The sequence below is a fragment of the Clinocottus analis genome, unplaced genomic scaffold, assembly GCF_023055335.1.
Source record: "Clinocottus analis isolate CAN_PGR_092001 unplaced genomic scaffold, fCliAna1.0.p SCAF_2, whole genome shotgun sequence".
NCBI lineage: Eukaryota > Metazoa > Chordata > Actinopteri > Perciformes > Cottidae > Clinocottus > Clinocottus analis.
Genome location: NW_027175931.1, coordinates 6,455,781 through 6,482,245, shown reverse-complemented (window position 1 = coordinate 6,482,245; position 26,465 = coordinate 6,455,781). Strand labels below are relative to the sequence as shown.

The following is a 26,465-nucleotide window of genomic DNA, read 5'->3' as shown; positions in this document are numbered from 1 at the left end:
AGAGAGGACAGGCTTGTTACTGGCTGTGGTCAATAAACATGTACTGCAGCTTCCTCTTATTTGGGATTCAAACAGTTCCACACAGCAAAGCTCCAAAAGCAGACGGCGAGTCTACAGCAAACAACTGCAGCTCCTGAAGAATATGTAAACTCTTTCCTTACATTGTATATAAAGTGCTGGAGTCCATTTAAATTACAGTGCAAAACTGCATAACGCAAAATAAGATTCATCACGAGAGCAAATAATAATCGTATCCATGCTTGAAGCCCATTTGGTGGTACTCTCTGTAGCCTGTAGAGTTTTTAAAGGAGCAGATAAGTATCAACATTTGCATTTTTCTTTGCAATCTATTAAAAAAGGTGTAAAGTACCCTGTTGCAAAAAAGGATATTGATCACTGCAGTTTGTGATAAATATGTATATAGTATAATATTATGGTGGAAAGAACACTTCAGAATATGTATCAGCTTTGTAATGTGAAGATGAAAAAGTAGTTTCCTGAATATTCGGCAGATTCACCATGACGTACCAGAATGATAATTAAAAGCTGTGAAACTATAGAGAGATCATTTGGAATGCACTTTACTCCGCTCGCGTGAAAGTGATCGCAGGACAAACACACTGGATGTTGTATCAACTGAAAAATGAGAAAAGTGTGAAGAACAGAGGCACAAAGAAACAGAGAGAGTGACAGAGAGGAGAGAAACAACTGCGGGGACATTGCAACTCTGTCACCTTCACACAGTCTCAGTGGACAGAGCTCATTTAATCAGATGGACTGACAAACATCCAGACTGTCTGCACACACACACACACAGACACACACACACACACACACACACACACACACTGATACACTCATGAACACACGGCATATGCTTCATAATGTGACCTTCTGCCCCCTGGAGGTCTACATGCCCCCTCACTGTCATTCCTTTACCCAGCATTCCCAGCTCTGTATCCAATAATATTATGGGCTTTTTATTAATCTTTTTCATGGCTCCGCTGATTGAATTGATTACTGCTTTAATTCGGTCAGTGTGATACAGAAATCAGCTGAGTGCATTTCCCATTTAGGTTAAAAGGGGATGTACTCTGCTTTTGGTTTATTTACAGAAAAGGTTGATGGAACACAATAGTTCTTTTTCAGCTTAATATATTTATTTAGCTGTACCCAAATGAAAACACGGCATTACAATATCACAAAAAGTGCAGAAACTATAGAACAGCAAATATTGCTGCATCACAGCGTTTTACAAATGTAAAAAAAAAAAGAGGAATAAAAACGAAATAAGAAAAATCAATCGCGTCTTTATTTATTTATGGCCAAAATAAAGTGTTTCAACCAAAAAGAGGAAGAATCATTCACATTGAAGTGATTGCAAAAGGCGTAAATAACAGGCGGAACCCTCGTTGCAAGCAGACGAACGCAAATAAAGAAAAAAAAGAAGGAGGAGGCAGAGAAGGAGGCAGGGAAAGAGGCAGGAAAGGAGACGTGCACTGTTTTCTAAAGCGTGAAGGTTTTCATAATCAACTCTTTCTGGGGCGAAGTGGCTGATGTGTGCCTTTCCAACACGTTTCCTTCACATTGTCACAAGGCGACAGTGTCTGGCTCTGATTCCATAATGTGCGTGAACATTCGCCACGTTAGCCCCCCCCCCGAGGAAAAGACGAATGCCGAATTGAACACAGTAAGTTATCGCCACGGCCTACACGGTCGAGTTGCACGTTGACACAAACACACGAATACACACACAGATGCTCCTTCACACCCCAAACACAGACACACACACTCATGAATAATAAAGTGTAGGGCACAGGAGGACACGCTGTGAAGCTTAAGCTCGTCTCTGCTTGTAGTTTGTCTCTTCTTCCTCTTCCCGTCTGTGCTCTTTGTTTCATTTTTTTAATTAACCACGCGTTTGCAGAAAATAGAAACCATGCATGTGCTCATGCACGTCTGTCTAAAACCAATCACAATCATCTTGGACGGCACGAAGCGCGGGATGCATCGACTTCAGGTCCATACCTATTTACATCCGGTGAGTCAGACTACAGGACTCCGGGATTAACACGACATGAAAGAAGAAGAAGGAGACATGATCGTCTTCTTTAATCTCTAATTTTTGTTGTTGGAAAATACCTTTTAGGGCCGCTAAGAGGTATTCAAAAGGGGAAACACATATTTTGTGGGGCTGATGAACCTTTGATGGAGTGTCATGAAGCCAAAAAGGTTTAGTTATTCTATCAGCTTCCACAGCTCACCTCACTCTACAGAGACAGAAATATGTTGAAGGAAAACGTGTTGCAAGTACACAGAGGGCACTTCGCTCGTTTGCTTCTCTTCCTTTAGGGTGTTCATATGTTAATAAAACAAATATATTAACATTTTGTTATTGTCTGTTTCTGTTTGGTTGTATTTCAGGAGTTCTATGCTCGATACATATTATTTCCCTGTGTGTGTGTGTGTGTGTGTGTGTGTGTGTGTGTGTGTGTGTGTGTGTGTGTGTGTGTGTGTGTGTGTGTGTGGAGGAAGTGCCCAGCACAGGTCTTGACCACTAACACACACTGACCTGGAAAAGGAAGTCCCCGGCCTGCTGTTTTATCAGGTTACCATGGCAATGAACAAACATTCCAACACACACACACACACACACACAGAGACCCATGTACACACATATGCCAACGTCCCAAGGTGAAATTACAACAGCACATGGCCATATGAGCTCCCACTGACACAGACTGCCATCACACTCCTCTCCCCTCTGGGTCCCTCTCTCTCTCTCTCTCTCTCTCTCTCTCTCTCTCTCTCTCTCTCTCTCTCTCTCTCTTTCTCTCTCTCTCTCTCTCTCTCGCTCTCTCCGTTGGTGCACGCAGGGTAAAGGAAAAAGTCACTCTCCATGCTGTCAGTTTAGGTCATGTTATTATTACACTGATTGTAATATGATCAAATATGTTTGCAGCCTATAGCCCCATAATCAGTGATGAGAGCACTTTGGGAATGTCATGCTCAAAAATACAGGTCATGAAATGTTAAGCCAGCGGTCTCTCCAAATATAAAACACTCATGGACACCTGTGAAGCCTAATGTGGATGTTTTGTGATTGGCGCTGTGGTCAAAATGTAAAAAGAATATCCCTGTTTGTTAACAGGTGTATTTTGCTCATTTGATCAACGTGGAGTTTATGATGTTATTCTTGTGGCAAGTTTCTAATAATACTTACAGAGGGCAGCGGCTGTCTGTCAGAGAGCATTCAGGTTCAGGCACATTTGGCTACGTGGAGGTGAGCGGTTAATTCGGAGCTACACGAACAATAGAAACTCTATCTGAGATTTAAATAATTCTTCCCCCACTGGAGATAACAACCCGATGATGGCAGAGCCGCTACATGCTGCGGTCCAGCCTGAGGGATGAGCAGCGAACAGCAATGTGCCGATCACACTCACTGCCCAACATGGTGCTTTGTCACAGATGACAAACAGGAAGAACAACTATGACAGCAGCCGGGAACACGCTGACATGAAGTGGATTGCCCTTAAAAGAAACATTGTTTATCATTTTCCACGAGTCATTTGGAGGATTAATTCAGTGTACGAATCCATGCATGACCCTGGTGCAATAACGTCTATTACAGAAACTTAACTGGTTTTGAAACCAGTAAAAAAAAATGCTTTGGTTGAGCTTTCAAAGGACTGTGAGACAAACATAAGCATTAGTATACACGTCACAAATGTATGTCAAAGAAAAACAGAGAATCCCAAGAGAATGGAAGTTTTGTGCTTTTTCACATTTAAAAAACTATCGTCAAACTGAGAAACTATTTTGTTGATCATTTGGGATTCACGCAGTTTGGTTGTGAATTTGTGCCCTGAATCAAAAATGGTTCAATCCAGCTTGTGAGAACATGGAAATGTGGCACATTACAAAATGAGTGCAGGAACCTGTCAAAGCCCATTGGCTTCTCTTTCTGTTCATTTAAAGAATGGATTTGTTAAAGGACCATAGAGCGATGAATCAGATCAGACTCACTCATACAACAACACACTGAAATAAATGTGTGTTCCTCAGACAACATGTGCTCTCAACAACTGTTGAGTTTCACCTTCAGATCAATAGTCCACATGATGCAGTGGCCATTGCATAATACAACAATGGTGACCTTATCACTGCTGGAAACAAAGATGCAGTGAATGAGCTGGTTTACTCGCTACACTTTATCTGGCTTTTTCCACACGTCAGATCTTCATTGAGAGTCATTATTCCAGCAACTGGGGTGAAAGCTTTTATCTTTTCTTTTTTATCTCGTCTCCCTCAACCAGTAAACAGACATGACATCACACTAAGCCTTTTTTAATCAAACTGTTGCCAAATAACCACAAGCGCCACAACCAACCACCCTCCAATCTCAAGACAGCAGCGGACAGAGACAACACCCATCCCTCTTAGCTGCCACGCTGCCTGTAGGCGTGAGCTTTGGAGTCCCCAGGAGTACTGCTATAAAGGTCTCCAGGAAAGTCCTACAAACACACACACACACACACACGTGGGGTTACCTGTAGATCATGCCAGTCTGGCTCTTGATGGTGTCGTGCAGCGACAGCGAGTGGAAGTTGAGAAACTCTTCCAGCTGTTTGAGCTGCACCACACTTTTTGATTTTTTTGGCGTCCACAACATCAGCGGAGCGTAGGGTCGCGGCCCCGGACCCATGGACGTCTGCCTGGTGAGCCTCCCCAGACCCAGGCCTTGGGCATGGACGCCGCCATGACCTCTGGACCCCTTCTGCTTCGGGTTGGGGATGTCTGGGCACGTTGCTTTGTAAAGGTACATCCTACTGCCTTCTTCTTCTTCTTCTTCTTCTTCTTCTTCTTCTTCTTCTTCTTCTTCTTCTTCTTCTTCTTCTTCACTTTATCCTTTCTTTCAGTCTCTCCGGTCGTCTGTGATTCTGTCCCACAAACATGTACGCTCAGAGTAATCCAGGTAGGCCGCTTGGCCCACGCAGCGCTACATGGAGCAGAGGACTCATGTGAGTGTGTGATGAAAGCTCAGAGGAAAGTGAAGTTTTCCTCCAGATAAAGATACAAGAAAAGAAAAAGAAAAAATGTAGGAAAATCCAATTTGGAATATCATGATTTGAAAAGAGGAAAACGGTAGTCAAGGGTCCACAGTGAAACTCCAATCCAATCTGTCGGCCGGCTGCACGTCCACACAGGAAAAACAGGCTTTTTCTTTACATGTGCTCTTCCATTTGCTGAGCCACATATGTTCTCTGTACCCACACACACACACACACACATTCAAATATATCCCACTCGCTCTCCTCTGCTCCCTCTGTCACACAACACACACATGCTGTCACTTTGCCCCCTGCTCAGCCAGTCTACATTATAAGCTCAGTTTGGTTTTGCTCCCTATTAAATGGCATGGGAATCTGGGACATTTTTTTTCCCGCCCTCCCTCTCCATCTCTCTCTTTCTGACTCTCTCTCTCTCTCTCTCCCGTTTTTTTTAAACTATTTTTCTTTCCAACTCCCTCTTATCCTCTCTCACTTTACCCATCATCCCTCTTTTGTCTGTGAGTATTCCCTCTGTCACAAGCCCTTTCACTTACGTTTGATTTCCTTTTGTCTCTCTTTCCTGCGTTCCCTTTCCTTCCACTCATCTCTTTTTTTATCAGGCACAAAAACACACGTATATGTGTGCATGTTTTAATCACTTTTACATCCTCAATCCCTCTTTAATGTTCCCTTTTGTCTCTCATTGCGTTCCCCTGCCTGCACTTTCTCCCCTGTCTCTCTCTAAACAAAGTGTAGTCTGGAGTTTGGCCCATAACAAACTAAAATAAACACACTCTCACACAAGCTGACAGTGAGTTATGCACAACTGTACACAGTCTGTGAGCAGCGTTTTGGTAATGAAGTGAACCGCAAAATAAAATGAGGAATCCTCTTTATTACGGTTCTCTCGCTCTCTCTCTCTCTCTCTCTCTCTCTCTCTCTCTCTCTCTCTCTCTCTCTCTCTCTCTCTCTTTCTCTCTCTCTCTCTCTCTCTTTCTGCCCCTCATCCCCCCACCCACCTTCACACACAAACACACACACACACACATACATAATCTCTCACCTCTGGCCTCCTCAAGGGAGAAATCAATGACATAGCGTCTGGTCCTTCAGTGGATTGTGGGAATCATAATTCCATTCTCCCATATCAGGCACACACAAACACACAAACACACACACACACACACACACACACACACACACACACACACACACACACACACACACACACACACACACACATTCTTGGTATTCAACAAATAGATTGTCAATTTCTACGAGGCCAAAATACCCAAACATAGATATCAAATATTGAGAACGACCGCTTATGGTGGATGCTGGGGGGATGGATGTTTTGAACCTAACCTAATGTTTTTTGCCTAAACCTAAAGTTAGTTTTGTTGTGTAATGTCGACTAGTCTGCTTGCACTTCCAATCAAAACAAAATAGTTTGAAAATCGTGCTGCTTGACACGAGACGGGTGTGACTGTGCTGTTGAGGCTCTTGATCGTAACATAAATCTATCCTCTGAGTTTAAGGATTTGTTTGTCAGGACCGAGAAGCGGTTTCTTCTCTGCTGCAGGGACCAGGTACCGACTGCTTGACTCTCCTTTGATTCCTAAACTTTCTGAAACCCAAAGTGTGTACACGGTAAACCAGCAGGCTCTGGTGAGGGACAAACCACTACCAGACTCCCAGACTGAACCAGACAGAATATGAACCGGTGGCAGAATTGATTGTATCAGTGCAGACGAGACAGCCGGGTTCATGCATACACACCCGAACACACACACAATAAGGGAGGGAAGCTGAGGCAGAGGGGCAGCTGTATCCATTGTCCGGCAGGATGGGTGGAAAAACTGATCCTGCCTGGCAGCAGAAATGTCAGCTGGGCTTATGCAACAGGCAGATTGTGTTGACTGCGTATTTATAGTCGCTAGAAGCATACACATCCATATACATGGAGCCTTCATACTAGTATGCACACACACAATTAATGCATGTACAGTAAACGCTATTATTAACAACACAACAAAGAATTACTGCTGTTTAAAAAAACAAAAACTCCCGCTTTGTTTTAGTTTTTTCGGTCTGTTTAATTTTGACCTGCGGTGCCGAGAACAGCCACGATCTGCTTTGAGCCGCTCAGCATGTGGGCAGGTGAGTCACTGACAAAAATACCACAAAAAAAAGAGGAGGGAGGGAGGGAGGGGGAGAGAGCAGGGAGAGGTCAGGTTGGGGGAGCAGTTGGGGGTTACAGCAGCGAGTGTGGGAATCCTGTATCATGAGTAACAAACTGCTTTTAACTCATGTCTGCCTTGTACACTTTTCTTTTTTTTTGCACTTTTTCTCACTTTGTCTTTCCTTATCTGTTTACCTGCGTTTCATTCTGAACTTTTTCCATCAGCTTCATCCTCCCTGAGACCAATTAGCCATCTTTCTCTTTTAGTTTTCACCCCCACATGCACTGCTTCCACTCAGTGAATCCCTTTACAATAATCGCATATGTCTGATAATTACCCATCGGCGCACAGCATGATAGAAACACAACAAGTAGAGCAGCGTACTGCGGCACAACACTGTGCTCCTTTTTTAGTGGATTACTAATTTTTTTTTAAAACATGAAAGTGTGTTCATGTTGTAACCTCTCGCAAGCAATCTGCAGTGTGTAAACCAATATTTCTGTGTGGTTGTTTTGAATGAGAAAACTCTCTCTCTCTATGCCATCTGACTCTATGGCGGCAATAATTATGCCAGTGATGAGTCTGTAAGCCTCGGGGACCGTCCTGCTCCTGTTTAACACCAGTGTGTTGGCCTACATACATTCTCCATTAAACCCCATTGTTACAATCATTGGAAATCTAGAAGGGGCTTTAGGCTAAAGGGTGAGAGCAAAGCAAGGATGATGACATTATATTACATTGACTGTATAAAATATATGGACAATACACACGTCAGGTGTTTTTTCAGCTGTCCCAGGGCTCTTTTTTTATTACATTGTCCTTTTAATCATCTTCAAAGTTTTATAAGATGAACCTAGGAGATGGGACACTGTATTTTGTAGTTCAGAAAGAGTGAGGATACTCATATCATGCTCCGTGCGACAGTCTTGTGAATCAAACCACTAATCTTGGCGGCAACCCCGCGCTTCATCCGGCAAGCTCTACGGGAACATGTGTTTTTGTTCTTCACAAGTATCATGTTATCACACCTTTGTCTCTGGGGCCAAAGGAGTGAGGAAACATATATCCAACACCTGGTTAGAGCTGGGCAGTGACACGGTCGGCTGCCATTATCATGCTTTCTGTTGAAGGGGGAACATGATGATGAGTGATGCTTTAGAAGACGTGAATAACACACACGAGAGTCAGATTCTCAAGTTTAGATTCCCAAAATTCTAGCTTGCTAGCAACTTTCAGAATTGATTTCAACAAGAAGCCGTTTTGTATATGTGACCAATGTGTTATTGTTTATGTTTTTCTCGAAGATGTCTGATAATTTCTTAACCAAACATAACAGAGGTTCCCATCAGAGTAAAATAAATCGTGTACAATACTGTAAACTGTGTGATCCCAAGATGGCACAGTTAGGCATTAAATTCATTTGTAGGAGGGAACAAAATGCATTTTTGAAAGGAGGAAAGGCTATGTTTAGCTTGATTATAAAAGCCATGGATTTCTGTGGCTGCATTCTGCCCCAGTTTTTAGGCAGAATCACTGGAGAGCTAAAAAATCGTGGCAATTGTTCTGATTCAAGCGAGAGAGAGAGACAGAGAGAGAGAGAGAGAGAGAGAGAGAGAGAGAGAGAGAGGATATCCAGCCATTGCATGCTGTTTGGCATCCACATCAGGGGTTGGAAGAGGATGCCATCATGTGTGTCTGTCTGTGTGTGTGTGTGTGTGTGTGTGTGTGTGTGTGTGTGTGTGTGTGTGTGTGTGTGTGTGTGTGGGGCACGAGTTGGCCGATTGCAAGAAGGGGACTTTTGGATGGTTTCATCTCATGCTCACCTCTTTTCTAGGTCACAGACAATCGTCCTTTCAAGCAGAAGCTGGACTCCCCGTTATAAACATGGCGTCCCAGTGATCAGACACTAATGATCAGTATCGATTCTCCAGAGGGGATCAATTATAAATGTGTGTGTCCGTGTGTGTGTGTGTGTGTGTGTCTGCCCTATCTGTGAGAAGGTCGTGATAATCTTATAGTGAGTTACACAGCATTGTCTTTTTCATTGGATGTTCCACTGAGCTCATCACTTTGGAAACATACCTATTCAACACACTCACACACTCCACATGCACCTGTCAATCTGTCAGTTGAGGCATGAGAGGCTGTCATCATATATTTATGAGCCTGTAAATAAGGACCATGTGAAATGTGCAACCACCGCTAACATGTCTCAATGTTAGAAGCCTCATTCCAAAAGACAATCTGACGTGGTATTTGAGGTGGGTTTGGATTTGACAAGGGAGGCCATTTAATAAGTCACATTATTCCTCAGTTAACAGGCTAAGTGCATTAAGCCTTTGAAAGTGAGAAGCATGAAGTAATTGAAACAATACTGACTTTAAAGTCTCCATCCGACACCAGTACAGTGCCATGCAGTGATTGCTGTATTTTACAGTACTACCTGGTGTTCATCCAGCTGGGTCCTATATACAATTGAGGAAGGTTAAGAAAAAAGGTGCATTTATGGTTAAATGTTCAAAATTTCAACCATATAGAAGAGCATTCTGCTACCTCTGATATTAAAAAAAGGCATAAAAAAGAGATCAGATGGTAAATAAAAGCTGCCAGAAATCTGACATGAACAAAAGTTGCATGAGGCCGATAGACGTTTCTGACTAAAATAGTGTCTCCCGTCAGTTCCCAGCTGATTCTGAAACCGTCAGCCAATTAACTAATGTTCATAACAAATAAGTTTGGACTATAGAAATATATTTTAACTGTGACATCTTCTGCTTTGTTGCTCTACAAAATAAACGGATGATTACATATTTGGGAGCCCTCAAAAACCTTTTGTCGCCACTCTGCGCTCTTGGCCCTTAATCCTCCTAGTCTCTGCTTTGTTTTTCTAAATTAGAGAGTGAACAGAGCCCAAACCAGCAGGGAGCCTGGAGAATAAAGACAGAGGGGAAAGAGAGGAGAGGAGATAAGAGGAGATAAGAGGGAAGGAGAAAGGCTTGACGATGGACCCATGAATGTGAAGCTTTAGTCTTGAATGATTGGAATGGGGCACAGACGGATTAGGCATTTGGCAACACAAAAAAAAGCGACGAGAGGGAAGCCGTTGCAAAGGATAGGGGGACTAACCCAATACTGAAAATATCCATGTGTGAGAAAAAGGAAAGGAGATAGGAACACAAGATCACCACCACTTGCTGCACTAATATTCTAACTTCCCAAAGTGGAAAGGGTCGTCCATGACACAGCCCGCTAACTGGCACCATTGGCGCTCTCTGTCTGTCAGTCACACAGACAAGAATCAAATCTCCCCGCAGCCTCCATATGTTGTGTCACCATGGTGTTAGAGGATGTCAACACGGCCTAATGCGGCCAGACAGATGCTGGCTATTAGCATTACGGCCAGATCAAGTGGCGCAACTCTAGGCCAGAGGTCTTTGTGACCGGCGTAATTCTTGTGACACACAATGCTCACAAAAGAAATGAAAAGATAGCAGAGGGACCGCTTGTTAACTGACGGTCAGGCCCAAAAATACAGCATTCATGGACGAGCATGTCACTTAATAAATGTGTGTGTGTGTGTGTGTGTGTGTGTGTGTGTGTGTGTGTGTGTGTGTGTGTGTGTGTGTGTGTGTGTGTGAGCAGCCCTGCACAAAACATTAGGACATCAATCTGTTTGCACTGTCGAGTGTGTCTGCATGGACCCTATTTAAGCTGTCTCTGTCTCTCACACACACACACACACACACACACATCCACACACACACACACACACACACACACACACACACACGCACACACACACACACACACACACACGCACACACACATTCTTACACACTCACAGGGCTTAACTGACCTGTAGGGCATGCCAGTTTTGTGGGCGACTGAGTCCTCTTTGCCCAGTTCAAACATTTTCAGGTACCAGCTGGTCTCGATCTCTCTGATCAGCGCCGCCTTGTGTCGGTGCTGGGCCACCTGCTTCCCGGATGTGGAGCCGCGCTTGGCATCCTGGCTGCGGTGGGCTTTGGTCCCGCTGAGGGAGGCCACCGATGGTTTGCGGTGCTGGTAGAGCTGGTGCCCGCCGCCGACGCCCCCTCCGCTGCTCCGGGCGGCGAACATGGCCCCAGAGGGTGCCCCCCCCCCACCTCAAGGGCAGAGGTCAGAGGGCGAGGGGATGAGGGGGAGCTGCAGGTGTCCAAGTCCTTCTTTTTGACTGATCACAGCTCAGAGTGATGCAGGTCTAAGGAAAGCTTCTTTTGTTTGACTGTCACAGCTTTTCTCTGTACTTTTTTCACTTCTCAAACTCTCTGCATTTGCTTTTGTTTTAAAGTCGTGTTTCTATCTGTTTCCGTCTGACTCTCTCTGTCTTTCTGTCGTTGCAGTGTGCTCTCTAGTCTCTTATAGCCTCATCCAGCCTGAAACAGGATCCTGGTTTCCTTGTCTCGTCACCACCAGCCCTGGCCTAAAAGAAGAGAGCCAAACATGCCCGGGTGTCGACAATGCATACACACCATCACACACACACACACACACACACACACACACACACACACATACACACACACACGTTTAAGAAGAAATAAGAACACGCTCACGAGCTGCATAATGGATCAACTATCCACATTGACACACTAAGTGGAAAGTGAAGGTTGTAAAATGAAGATCAAATGAAAATTATTGATAATAAAAATAGATTCAGACAATACATAAATTATCAAAATTTATTGAAGCAGAGCTGTTAACAGGCACAGGCGCGCACACACACACACACACACACACACACACACACACACACAGGGCTTCGTTGAGCAACATTCTCTTAAATTTCCATCCAGCTCTTCTCTAGATGAGCTACGTGTGTGGTTATTATTACCATAAGCAATGTGTTCCAAACACTAAATAAGTAAAATACTGTTATGATATTCCTGCCTTTTTTCTACCTTAAATTGAAAAAAAGTGTTTCGCTTTGATGAACTGTGAAAACAAGAATTTTATTTTCTTAACTTGGGAGGAGGGCTCTCGACTTCTCGATAATAAAAAAATCCAAGAGAAGAGAAATCAAATAAAAAATAATTAGTTTGTATGTCGCTCCCTGCATGTGGCCCATTGTGTGTGTTTTTTATCTGCATGGTTGGTATCAGTGACAACTCTATATTTACACTCCTGCTGGACCATTTCAAAGTCTTGGAGTCTTAACGCCATGCCTTTTGTCATAAGACACCAAACAGAAAAACTGAAATGTCCATCTTTGCCAGGCATAACAATGTGGAAACGTTGACATTTGGCTGTAAAATAGGCAAGCATGTTAAATACTTGTAGGATTTTGATTACATGCTTATTCTCTGTATGTGTAAAGTCACAAACAGAGGCTTTGTGTGGGGTTTTCATCCCTGTTTCTATTTGTGTGTGTTTGATCTGCTGGAAGTTTAAAGGTCAAGTACACACTAACCAGGGAAGCTTCATGGATTCCTTCTCATGATAACTGTCAAGCAGACTTTAGATTCTTCTTCTGACCTTTTTCTGACCACACACAAACTTTATATTTTGCCTGAAGGCACCAGAGGGCACGGGCAACACAACAGCAAAGCAGCACTGCAAAGAGAGGACAGTATATTAACTGAAGATGAGTGGAAGGACACAGAAGATGCAGGCGTTCAATCATCCTTTGTGTGGTGGATGGGGGTTGCCTGCTGATGAGATGCTAATTCATGTCAGGTACTGCAGGAGAGCAGGGGGCCCTTCACCACCTGACTCCAACACAAGTTGAGCCGAATGCACAGAGCAGTTCAAAGTCAGTCTAATGATGGAAGGAGAGAGGCAGTGAGAGAATTCGGACCCTGTGTGGAGTTCATTTATTATGAAAGCTGGCTAACCAAAGCGCTGGCTCACATGTCCAAACCAAAGGATGAGAGCAAGCTTTGTTGGAGGAGCATCAGGGAGCACTGCACTTTCATTTTGATTGAACGTTTGAACAATTGTTTGAATTCAAAGTGAGCCGATCACATACCGGCCGACAGGAAAGATGGCAGAAATGTCAGGCATAATTTGTTGAAGCTCACTAAATTCACTCACTGAATTCTTTGAACACTGGCATCCATCAAAACAATTAAACCCTTAGTTATGACACCTGTCAGCTATCATGGAAAAAAATGTCCAGCTGACTGGCTTCAAGGCAATATTCTTGTAGAAGGTCTCTTAAAGGAGCACCGTGTGTAGGATTCAATGATCTAATACGGAATCAACTGATTGCCCTTTTGCTCCCCCCTTCCTGTCGAGCATGTCGGAGAGGCTGGTCTTTTGGGTAAGGTCGAGACCAGAGAGGCCCTCGCTGCAGTCAGTGCTTTGCTTGTTCGTTCTACAGGCTACTTCATGGATGTATAAAGAGAACTGGACACGTCGTTGGAGGTGGGGCCCCAGTCACTCTTACAAAAGTTGCTCAGTGACAAATGAAGCCAAAGAAAGTGGACTTTGAGTAAATGATTATCTTCCTTGTCTCGAGGACATTAGAGCATTGAGTTAAATAAGGGCTGTAAGGGCGTGTAATGAAAAGTTGATTCACCTTAAAAAGAAAAGGGTTAAGGTTAACCCAGACCGCTCCTATATAGATATAAATGGCTTATTGTAAGCTAACCAAAACACAAATGTTAGTTTGGAGGGTTACACACTGATAAAAAAAAACATAGTTGAATACTACCGGGGTATTCCATTCCCGCGAATAGATCCCCCTTAAATCATGCCCTTCATGGTCACAGACACGATATTATGCTTAAAAGACTGAGCTTAAAGCTGCATGTTTAGCCAACAGGGTTTTAATTGTCCAGTAATTGACTGGTCAAGCTGTGCAGTCTGAGGATCATCTTGAGATCGAAGCACACACACACAGCTTGGTGTCCACAGAGGTTAAGTGAACAGATCAGCGATGGAGTGTCAGCGCTCAATTATTCAGGCGGGTAATGAGACCCTGATAGCTCCCCGGGCTCGTCTCAGGGGCTTTGGGGGGAAAGGTGAGGGTCAGTGCTGACTGTGCTGACCTGTGGTCAACAGCTAATTTGTACTGGGGATTTGCTGAAGGTCTGCAGCGTCTTTTAAGACCATGTCACTGTGAGTTACCACTTGGACGGTACGACAATAAATAGCTTCAAATATAAATGCATCGCCTGACAGAGATTTTGCCTCCATTGCAGCTGATCACATCCGTTCTGCCATAAAGCAGAACTGATGTTGGGATTTCGGATCATAAGGGTGAAGTACCTTGAATTGTGAGATATTTAATTAATGGGTAACAAAAACCAAAGACATAGAGTTATTTTATCTCCACTGCAGTACAAACGTTTTCTCAATTGAGTTTAAAGAAAATGCACTACATACTAATTCACAAATATCATATTAAACCACATAACCCATACTTCCATAGTAGTAGTAATAGTAGTAGTAGTAGTAGTAGTAGTAGTAGTAGTAGTAGTAGTAGTAGTAGTAGTAGTATGTGTTAGAACATGTTTGCCTCAGAGCTTAAACCCTTTTCCAGCATTAAGGGTTAATTTTCTCTAGGTTATATTTAATGTACCGACTGTTGGTTCCTCTTGATAAAACCACATATGGCATATTTAACATGACACACACACAGGCGTGCACACAGGCGTGCACACCGGCGTGCACGCAGCACTTCGTCTGGATGACCTGTTGCCCATCAAGGACATTCGTCACACAAAGTGAACCCAATCTGACTTCTCTGCAATGTCTTTGTTACTAGGAGAGAAATCCTAGCATGGGCAAAAGCAGTCATTCAAGTAGTTTATCCTGAACTCCAACCGAGACGCAAACTGATCCATGGACACACACACACACACACACACACACACACACACACGCGGTACCTAACTCTTTCTTTCAATATGTTGGATGCTGTGTGATTAGTCTAATTACTCCTGGTAGTGCAGTTGTACACCCTGTGTGTGTGGTATTAGATTGCACTCTGCATATATTTAACAAGATGCTGCACGAGTGTATATGGACGAGGTTCCCTCGGCACCGTCACTGGTAAAGCATGATGAACTGACAACAATGTCATATATTTTCTAGGCTGAACATAACCAAACAGTTATTTTTAATTGAGGATTTTATATACTTCAAGAAACCGTCTTAACAGTTGGGCGTGCCTGGATAACCTCTGAAGGGAAACGTCTGATATTCTAATCAGATGCCCGATACCTCTGCTGGCCCCTTTCAACATGAAGGAGCCTCTACTCCAAGCTCCTCACCCACTCTCAAATACCCTGTTTTTTGTTTTGTTTGTTCAGACCAGAGCCACACAGAGAACAACAGTCTGAGCCACATGGAGTGTGCACACAAATCCCCCCCCCCCCCCCCCCCCAGTCTGAGCAGAGGGGCAACCTGCAGTCTCAACACCTGCTGCCCCATTAGCCTACTTATGAGTTTGCGGCTCTTACCTGATTGGCTAACGCCCCCTGCAGGGCGCGACAATCTGTATGAAATCACGTGTTATCACCTTCACGGCCAACCGACCTCGACCCAGCTGAACTCCTGTGGGAGATTTCTTTTGACATGTTTAGAAAGCCCGCTCCAAAACACAGTAACAATACCCCAAATGAGGGAGTATCCCAATGAAGAACGGTGTTCGTCTCTCCGGTAAGTTCAAATTTGACTTACCTGTATAAATAAAAAAAAAATCAGAAGAGCATGAAGCTCCTCTGTAGGCTTGTTGTTGCCAAACAGCTCACAGAGACACGTTGTTTATCTCTCATTGTGTTTGTCCCTGACCTGGCTCCTGATCTATGGCTTTAATGTGGAACGTGTCCAAGGCTCACTGCAGCAGCATCAGTGAGCTTCTCCCTCTGCAGGTGTATGTTGTAGACTAAAGCTTTAAAACACATACAACAACCCTCACATACACACACACACACACACACAGACACACACACGCACACACACACACACACACACACTAAGCTCTATTAATCATTTTGAGTGACGAACACTGCACCCGCCCAGACACACTTTAACGATTAATCACAAGACCGCCCCGTGTTGATGATTAGTGATGCTCTCCTCTCTGCATCTCTGAAGGGTTTCTGTCTCCAGCGATTAAAGGTCGATCCATTCCTCTCCTTTAGTTGTCTGGACGGTTACTTGGAATAAAAACAAACGACATCAGTGCTTTGGCTCATTTGGATTGTGTCACACTCACTTAGTTCTTTATCAATCACTTGGAGACCGAGGGAGATAAACGAAAGACTCAAAGGCCTCCAGGCGTATGAAGTGGATGAGAACTTCTCCAAGTGAATCACAGATTTGGTCTCTAGAATCAACGCAGGCGAATTTAAGAGCACAGTGTTCCTTGAACGTGTAGGAGGAAGAACCCAACTTGTCCTGATGAGCGTGTGATGCTTTACATGAATTGAAAATAGATAGTTACATGTTCTATGAATCCCTATGCTACACTTGGAGCTACAATATCAAACAAGGAGATATGAAAACACAAGAAATGATACAAGCTACAGTGTTGACACAGTGACAGCTTTGATTTGACTTCAAAGCTTCCTGGAAAGTCACATGCTCATAAGCGACCGTAAGGACTACACACACACACACACACACACACACACACACACACACACACGGTGGAGAAATGCTCAGTGGAGCACGAATGCAGCTTTTTTTTTTTTTCGAATGTACAAAAGATATAAAATCATGAAAAGCTTATGTTTGATGCATAAAATGACACAAGATATTGCTTCATTATCTTTTGAAATGTGAGGTTAACAAAGTTCACCATAATGTATGAGACAGTCAACACACCGATGCAGTTTCCCTCTACCTCCATATTATTAAGTACAAATTATAATATATTTTAGGCTTTCATATGCTTTCCTCTCTTCTCTTCACAGTCATCCATCACACATATTTCAGCATAATTCATTTCTCTCCAACTAAAAAGTAGGCAAAATCTTCAAGGTTTCATGGAGCGTCATATTTCCTTTCATCTTCTCATCCGTTTCTAAGCTCTGTGGGAAACAGCAGAAGAGTGAAAAGTCTTCACATTAAAAGTCTTTCCCACGTGTGAAATGCTAATTTAAAAGACAATAAACAACAAAATCTTTAGAATATGTTCCATCAATATTATAAATATAGTCTTCAAATGAAATATCATCCTTTATTTTCAGGATTTATTCTGTGTTTTTCACTGTTAATTTATCTATGAACGATTTATCTATATTTGTTTTTTTAAGCAACCAAGATATTTACTTCCACAGAAACTTCCTTTTCAACTAAAAATCCTCGGTTGAGTTTTATGTAGAGGAAAACTAAACAAATTTAACCACAATGTCTCCTACTTGCCTCTATGCTACATCTGCTGAGCCAATTTACAGCGCTAGCATGCTAACTAGCACTGCTTGTCATTAAGTAATGTTGAACCAGAGGCTGTTATTTGTTCCTCTTGGGACCTGCTTACCTCAGAGCAGCGTTTTCTTTTTGCCGCTAGGTGTCAGTTGCACAAGCTGGCATCAACATCACATTAACTACTGTTGTCTTTGATTGTCTTTTTTAATGTTATCTTTTTATATTCATCTTTTGTATTGTATATTGTGTATGTATAAAAGTACGAAGAGCGACGTGAAACCGGAGTCAAATTCTATAAATGTGTAAACACACATGGTCAATAAAGCTGATTCTGATTATTACCTCATAATGTTACATAGCGAAGATAGCGAACATGTTGAAAAATAGTTCCCATCATTCATTTGGAGACGTCTTTTGGTTTGTTACCTGTTGGTTTGATCCCCAGCGGCTCAATGATTGAGCCGCTGGGGAACTCAATGATTTTTGGTACACAGGTATCATGAGCTTCATATAGTGTGTGTGTGTGTGTGTGTGTGTGTGTGTGTGTGTGTGTGTGTGTGTGTGTATATATATATATATATATATATAAAGTGCTGTCAAACAATTAAAATATTTAATCGCGATTAATCACATTTATGTCATAATTAATTAAATACTAACTTGTTATAGATGAACAAGAGAGGACTACTGTGTGTGATCTTGAAGTTGGATGTGGACTGGAGACTGATGGTGATGAGATGGAGAAACACACGGTCAGTGGCAGTCGCTTTCTTCAATGGCTGACTGGACAAGCACATGTCCCCATCAACAGAGAGAGAGCAGTTTTAGTACTGTTCTGCACTAGAGCCTCGACCAGCTCAATATTCTTGTTTGTAATAAACAGTATTGTTAACTATGCTTGCATCATGTTTTATTTATTTAAGTCCTCTTGAAGCACTATGGATGTATCCGGCGGCCCTCTAGTGGCTGTAGGGAGGCACGGCTATGTTCAGAGACAAAATCATGTAACAAGATTATTCTCTGCACTGGGAGAGGACAATAACTACATTACGGACTTGACAGATGCAGTTCACTGTTATTTATTGCCTGGATTTTTACCAATATTTGACAGTCAGAAAAAGCAGTGCCCAAAAAAACGCATTGCTTCAACAAGAGAAAACATGTATTATAGTGACTGAAAGTCTATTATATTATGGGAGGAAATGTATTATGTCAACAGAGTTACATTAGTTGTCATTACATTGACAGGTAATTATGGGAACTGGGAGTTATGTATATATTTGAATGAGACCAACATAAGCTAAATCCTGTGTTTATCAATTGTCAAACGTGTTTGAAATGTGTCAGTACAGCAGTAAAATATCTGAGGTAAAACGTTGCCTTTATTGTAATTATGCTACACAACTGAAACAACAATTTGATTATATGAATCTTAACTTGTTAAAGTATATGTTAGCATAACTCAACAACATCATAGTATAAAGCCAGAAAAGTCAATATTATATTGAGCGTTAAAAAATATCCTGCATTTGACATTTGTAGCAGGACCGTTGTTAAAAATGTATTTATCGTTGAGGTAGCAGTTTTCTCTCCTCGTGGACTTTGCTTTTTGAAATCAACTCTTATCTATTGCAGGTGACGGTACACGCGACTTTGACTTGACAAACAATGTAAAGATAAATATTTTGTTTAAAATATATTGTGTCTATTAATTATGGACAAACATGAGGATCGTAAAATATATGTGAATAACCGGACTAGGGACCCTAATCACCTGGACTAGTTGCCCAATTTAGTATTTTATGATTTCAGCGTCCTGGCTCTGTTTAGCTCTCCACTAATCATCGATAGCAGTGGATGCAATCGTAGCAGTGATCTCAGTAGCAGCTGTGTTGAGTGAGGCCGAGGTCCCGGTGGAGGTCCCGTCCCGCGGTTTGGAGCGGGGCCTCATCATATCCTCTCGGTTTTGCTCAGGTTTGACCAAAATAATGTAGCACTTGGGCAAGAAGATGCAGGCCAGCAGGCCGAAGCTGGAAGCCAAGATGGCAAAAATCTGGACAGCGACCATGAACTTGCCACGTGTGCTGAGGTAGGCGGGGACAAAGGAGATCCACACGATGAAGAAGACGAACATGCCGAAGGTCATACACTTCGCCTCACTGGAAAACAGAGTAAGAAAGATGCTGCTTCAGTGTGAAGAGAAACGTTCATTTACAGTGAAAGAGAGAGAGGAAGAAGTGGACATTGAATTAGAAGAGTTATATAGTCCACATCTATTAACCTTTTTACAGATTAATACCAGTGTGTTTGTGGGTGAGAAGAAGATGAGGAAGTGAAAAGACAAATAAATAATCCCTCTTAACATGTTACGCTACAATATAATGTTTTGGGCATCTTTTATTCTGGACAAAAATCAAGTTCAGGATCAGTTTGAAAACTGATTTATACAACTATAACTGTAGCAGAAATATGATAGTTTATTTCTACCTTAGTGGCTGACATGATATCTACTACTACTCCTGTGTTTCCTTCGTCTGAAACCCTGTGTGTTTCTGTTGGAAAACTTTCCCCGACACCGTGTGGTAAAGTCATTTAATCAGGACATTTAATCGTTGCAATGGAAGGAGCAGAGAAGAATTACACAACATGGGATGTGAATTGTGCATCCTGGACTGCTCTGCGATCTCTCGAAGGACTACCTCTTAAATACATATCATAAACCATAAACAAAAGCCCTCATGACGTCATGACTATCAGGAGACATGCCAAGTTTGTGTGTACGTTTTAACAAGGGAGAGTTCAACGAGAAGTCACAGGCCGTATAATAGTACATATGATTAATAAACATACTATATGATTCTGAATATAACGGTGAACCAATAACTGATTCAGAGTAAATATGTTTTTCTTCTAACAGTTTCCTACCTGAAGTGGTCCTCCAGTTTGCGGGCTATGAAAGCAAAGATGAAGGCCAGCAGAGCCAGCAGGATGTCATAGCCGAAGATACAACAGATGAAGATCACAGAGCCTTCATCACACTCCAGAATGATCTTTATATTCTGGGTAGAGGTGTTTTCAATGGGGTGTGGAGGGATGATGATGAGCCACACTGTGCACGCTATAGCCTGGGTAGAAGAATGTCAGATATAATACAGGACCGGGTCAGAGTAAAGATGCTTAACTTCCTTTCTTTCCATCTTCCTTTCTTTCTTTCTTTCTTTATTGTTTCTACCTGGATTAAAGTTGCCACAACAGCTATCACCCTCTGGGTTCTACAGGTGACACTGTCAACTTCAGGGCTAGCGCAGGCATCGCCGGCGTCAACGTTGGTAAAGGTGTTGGTTACAATGACATCCGGGCTGCCGCCGTTGGCTGCTGCTTCTGCTGCCTCCGCTGCAGCCATTTTTGCAGCTTTGGCAGCTGCTTTGGCTTTGATCCGGATCGCTTTCAGAGCCTTAGCTCTCTGCATCAGCAATGCGGCCTTACCTGCATTACGGAGCAGTTAGAAGATGGACATGGCTGTGTCTATATATAGTCTATCACATGCACACAGCAGTGCGGAAGCGAAGCAGTGGACTCACCCATGAGAGAGGAAAGGCAGAGAGCAAAGCCCAGAGCCAGGGCGACCTGGCTGGTCATGCAGCTCCAGTGCTGAGGCTTTCCGAGGAAGACGATGGAGCAGAGGAAGGTCACCACCAGCGAGAAGAGCAGCGAGAAACTCAACAGAGCATCATTGGCTTTCACCAGAGGCGTGTCCAGGTGCTTAAAAAACACCACCTGGAGGAAGAAGAAAAAAGAACAGGGGAATCACACTCTCGGAGGTTTGGGCCGCTTACGCTCTGCAGCAGGCGATCTGTTGGCTTCCCTTGAGTGAGTCTCACCCCGACGCCGATGGTGACGAGAGCTCCGAAGGCCGAGATGACGATGAGCGTGATCCCCAGCGGCTCTCCAAAGGCCAGGAACTCGATGATTTTGGGGATGCAGGTATCGTGAGCTTCATTGGACCACTCATCATAATTGCACAGGATACATGCACGAGCATCTGTCAGAGAGGGAGGAACTCAGACTTCGTCTGGAAACTGCCCAGAAATGAAGGGCAAGAAGTATACTCTAAAACATGACAGAAGACATCCCTGATTGAGCACCATTTCAGTGTGAAGTGTCACTGGATATGAGTGTAAAATAATACATAGTCATGCTTTTGTAGTGTGTTTGTATACGCCATGCTTAGTTTTGCAGCATTTTATATCCTCGTGAGGCAAAATGAATGATGCAGCTTCCTCCCTGTGGTAGTTTGCATATTTTCAATAATGCGTGTTCAAGTATGATGTCATAAGCACATTTACTTGGTGACTATTTTCTATTTGCCCCAATTATAGCATTGTAAAGCATACACCAAGATGCCACAGCTAAATTGAAATTCAGGCATGTGAGATTAAGTTGAGTCGTTTCAGGCTATTAAATGAAGTAAAAACAGAAGTGTGTCATTCTAACAATGTCTTTGTGTTAAAAGTAACATAGGTTTATATTTCAGTAGAAGTTCCAACTTTTCAGGGAGAAACCGTGGTGTCGATCAGGAACAGTCTGAAGCTGTATACTGACTAGTGGAGTTGCTCATCTCTCCGTCAGCGCACGGTATACAGTCAAAGCAGCACACTGGCTTTCCCTGTCGGATTCCCTTCCTGAAGCCCGGCTTGCAGTTCTCACTGCACACTGACCGAGGAGGCTGCAAGACACACACACACACACACACACGCACAAACAGATTTACAGAGACGCACGCACGTGACACTAATCGTCATCTAGAAGAGTTCAACTCTGTCTTGATCAACATGCTGCTGACCTCCGACATCTCATTGTTCCACACAATGGAGTCGTTACTGACGGTCATCCTGTAGTCTGGAGCTGCTGAGCCATTGTAGCGTCCCACGGTCACGTAGGATATCTCCCCGTTGTCGTTGACCTGCCAGTTAATGATGTCATAGAAGCCTTTCACATCTCCGTCGTCAAAGTAGATCTCTTCCTGCGTGTGCGGCACGTTGAAGCGCACGTTCTTTACGTAGTACATCAGCTGAGGGAGAGAACAACGGAGCCGCGTCAGAGTGAAGCACGTGCGTGTAAACACACACACACACACACACACACTTACCTGCCATGGCTCAAACTTGGTGATGTCAGCACAGCTCTGTCCAACGAATGGCCCTTGTCCCTTTATACAGTGCTCCAGGTTGTGCAAGGCGTTGGCCACAGCGTACACAGCTTTGTACACACTGTGGGGATACATCTCTGTCATCATCTTCATCATCATTATCACCATCATCAATCGCCCCATTATAGCACACATCAGATTGATCATATCAATGACGGATTACCTCGCACAAATTGCTAAAATATAACAATATTTTTCAGCTCGTAGTTCAATGTGGTGTTGCAGATAGTTTAGTGAAGTTTTCTGCTGTGACTCAAACACAATTCATTACTACTTCTTTCTCTAAAATAGTCCCTATGAAAACCCCGACATTGCATGTGTATTATATTATATTATTAGATCTCAGCGCATTGAACTAAAACAATCTCCATGGCCTGGCAAAACTTTTTGTAATCTGGGTTTACGGAAACTTTAACGTTGGAGGCAATAAGTGTTGTACAGGCAAGTCCAGAAGCATAAAGATACAAATAAGTCATACTAGTGGGAGCAATATGGGCAGTGAGAACTGACCTGTAAGTGATTCGTAACTGGGAAACATCAGAGTAGGTGTTACTGAGCTGTGCCAGAGGCTCGGTCCCTGTACACAGCCCATCAGGAACCCCCGTCACAGCTCTGGACAGCGTGCCGTTGACCTCCTTGGCCCTCTCTTTGGCCTGCCTCACCGCTTTGCTATAGTCCAATGTGCAGTTGAACGCCTACAAGACAAAACATAAGGTCAGAAAATGTTTCTAGACTTGTGTATGACTTTTAGAGTTCCCACTGAATGTATATACTCATTTTGCACATGCTTTTAATAGATGGGTGGAGACAGATGTGATGACAGTCTGACCAGCTCAACCTTATGGTACCAAGCCCTGTTTTCCAAAAATCCAAATAGTTAATATACCTAAACTAAATTCAGATGATCTCCTCATCCACAAGGCCTATTTTAATAATTTAAAAAGGTATAATATACAGAAAACCCTTGGGAACATAGATAATATGTTCATATATGTGTTACTGCTATATTGGTATAAGATAGTGCACAGAAAAGGAACAATTTGATTGAGTGAAGTTAAGTATTTTGAAGAATTAATAAACACACCGTCTCCCAGAATTCCTCCGTGAGCGGGTTAGCGTAAGGATCCAAATCCAGTAGATGGCTCTCAAGACCCGGGAGTTCGGCCCTTTTTACGGCAAAGCCCAAAGTGCCGCCGAGCACCGAGTTCACCTGGGTAAAAAACATGCACATTGTCAACTTGGAGCCTGTGGAGCATCTGCTTCACGTCTGTTCAGTCAATCCATGAATGAGCGTTCACCCTGAGGCGCCGCTGGCCTGAGCGCTCACCCCGGGCTGGTTGATGAGAGCGGAGGTGACCCAGGCCTCGCTGGCGATCCAGGTGCGGTTAGTCACATTGTGCCGGAGCAGCTCGAGGATTAGAGGGCTGAAGTCCACGTCTGACGAGAAGACCACAATGATCTTGGCCGTGTCCTCAGCCACGATTTGAGCAATACGCTGCATGTCCTCTGGTGAACTCACCTGAAATAATGTATTGATTTTGCTACAGGAATACTGTTCAGTTGTAATACAAGACCAGCATGACAGTGTGTGATCAGAACTGCAGGAGGGCCAGTGAAATGTTGGAAAGATGTTACCTTGGGCAAGGTCTCAGTGAAGGAGATGCAGACACCAGCTTTCTCCACCTCCTCCTTGAAGTCTTTGATGCCATACTTGCCGTAATCATCATCGGCAGCTAAGATGCCCACCCAAGTCCAGCCAAAGTGCAGCACCAGCTTGGCGATAGCTGTAGACTGGTGCTCGTCATTGGGAATGGTCCTGAGGAAGGTGGGGAACTGGAACTTACTGTCCAGGGCGGAGGAAGTGGAAGAATAGCTGACCTAAAGATGACAGAGAAGAGGTCACAAACATTAAATGGTGAATGGACCTGTACTCGTATAGCGCTTTTCTAGACTTCTGACCACTCAAAGCGCTTTAACGCTACATGACACCATTCACCCATTCACATACTGATGGGAGGAGCCACCATCAGTATCAGCAACCATTCATACACCGTAGGCACAATTTTAGGGTTAAGTGTTTTGCTCAAGGCCACATCGACATGGGCTCGCGGAGTCACGACCCTGCACACCACTGAGCCACAGTCGCCCCACATTACACTTGTTCTCTCTATTTGTTCATCCTCCTTGTCTTCGTCTGGTCTTCATCTACCTCACCACCGGCCTACCTGCGGGAAGTGATACAGGCCGAGTATCCTCGCCGTGGCAATGGACAGATCGGAGCCCCCGGCGCCCACCAGAGCGGCCAGAGGCGCGCCGTCCCCGCAGCGGTAGTTGGGTACGGCCTCGTCTTGGCCCGTCAGGAAGGTGAGGGTGCCCTCCACTGCCTTGGAGATGGTGAAGCAGGAGTCGTAGATGACGTAGCCCAGGTCGGTGTTGGGCAGCAGGTTCTTGTCCTCGTTAATTTCATTGATGGCAAACAGCATGGTCTGGGTCCAGCGGAAAGCACGGAAGTTAAACCTGGAGGAAGAGGGGAAAGAGGACGCAAAAGCTAAGAAAAATGTAGATTGTGCAAAATGAAAATACTTTACTGCTGGAAGATATGCACAGACTATTTCAGTCTTTTGATGTTAATACCTAAATTAGCCACAAGAGGACAGTTTGCAGACTTGCTGATTATTGTTGCGCACTACAGTGTAAAGGCCTGTCTCCATGATAATTTGGGCTACTGAGGCTAATTGGCCCCAGAGGTGCTGCCCGGCTCTTTCTGGATTTCTATGGCAAAATCATCAGGTTAAGAGTTCTCAGAAGCACAATGTGAGGTTGAAACATATACATCATACATATACAGTACGTCAATTTATTTCTCATTTAGAAGCAAAAATATGACATGTCACATAATGAGGCCTTTGAGATTATTTAAGATTAGTGTAACACATTCTAACGACAACCAATACAAAAGACAAATGAGGAGCTCACCCTTCACACCCCGAGGAGACCGGCACCTTTGACGTGTTGGCATCACTGGAAGCTAAACGCATGTGAACAGGAAACATCCCCCCGACGACGACCTTCTTCTTCTCCACATCCTTGTAGCCGCTCAACTCGAACTTGGCCTTCAGCTTGCATGTGGACTCTGCTGAAAGAGATCTGTAAGAGTAAAAAAAGGCACATAATCCAAGCAAAAAGCGCCCGATTTCCATGCTATGAGGGCGCAGAAAGGAGCCGAGAGAGCTCTCGCTGTGGCAGACAGCAAAGTGTGACAGGTGTCCCGTCTGTATCTCGTGGGAGATGTGCTGCACAGGGGAAACCTGAGAACACAAGTGAAGAGGAGGACTCTGTACGAGGACGTAATCATCTTCATTGAAACATAGACAAGAAGGACTTTAATTTGAGAGGATCTTTAGTAATCATCAAAGCATTATGATCTGATTAAGGGTGTATAACATTTTGAAAGTTTGGATCAAACAGCGTTACACTGGTTATTTTTTGACTTCGTCCAAGAGCACAAACCGGTCCCTAGACCACCAAACATGCACCAACACACTTTAACTTTCATACATTTTGTTTTCAACAAAATCTTTTTTTGGATTATTACTTGATTTTTCTTTGTTCCCTCTTTGCTTCATCCTGTAAAGACGAATCAGTTCCTCAGTCTGCACA

General features: G+C 43.6%; 2 protein-coding genes across 2 annotated transcripts in view; both read right to left on the bottom strand.

The window, feature by feature from the left end:
• kcnab1a (potassium voltage-gated channel subfamily A regulatory beta subunit 1a) overlaps positions 1-4,924 on the bottom strand; it is a 93,237-nt gene extending 88,313 nt beyond the window's left edge. Inside the window, exon 1 of the mRNA XM_068584901.1 lies at positions 4,554-4,924. Within this exon, the coding sequence (XP_068441002.1) occupies positions 4,554-4,828 (275 nt within the window). The 5' untranslated portion in view covers positions 4,829-4,924. The remainder of the gene's footprint in view (positions 1-4,553) is intronic.
• Positions 4,925-19,433: 14,509 nt separating this feature from the next.
• Positions 19,434-25,936, bottom strand: vmn2r1 (vomeronasal 2, receptor 1). The gene is made up of 14 exons (XM_068585668.1): positions 25,782-25,936; positions 25,031-25,322; positions 24,441-24,683; positions 24,133-24,324; positions 23,890-24,015; positions 23,316-23,500; positions 22,746-22,866; positions 22,440-22,667; positions 22,199-22,322; positions 21,478-21,638; positions 21,178-21,373; positions 20,829-21,082; positions 20,522-20,721; positions 19,434-19,755 (listed from the first exon to the last, which is right to left on the bottom strand). The coding sequence occupies exons 1-14, from the start codon at positions 25,856-25,858 to the stop codon at positions 19,434-19,436; spliced, it is 2,721 nt and encodes a 906-aa protein (XP_068441769.1). The 5' UTR covers positions 25,859-25,936.
• Between the last annotated feature and the right edge of the window lie 529 nt (positions 25,937-26,465).

What these genes read in the sequence shown, in the direction of transcription:
- vmn2r1 (XM_068585668.1), bottom strand. Translation starts at nt 25,858, where the DNA reads ATGTTTCCTGTTCACATGCGTTTAGCTTCCAGTGATGCCAACACGTCA. An exon ending in CTCTCATCAACCAGCCCGGG is followed by an intron (nt 24,016 to 24,132) that starts GTGAGCGCTCAG and finishes TTTTTTACCCAG; the next exon opens with GTGAACTCGGTGCTCGGCGG. An exon ending in CCAAGTTTGAGCCATGGCAG is followed by an intron (nt 22,668 to 22,745) that starts GTAAGTGTGTGT and finishes TCTCTCCCTCAG; the next exon opens with CTGATGTACTACGTAAAGAA.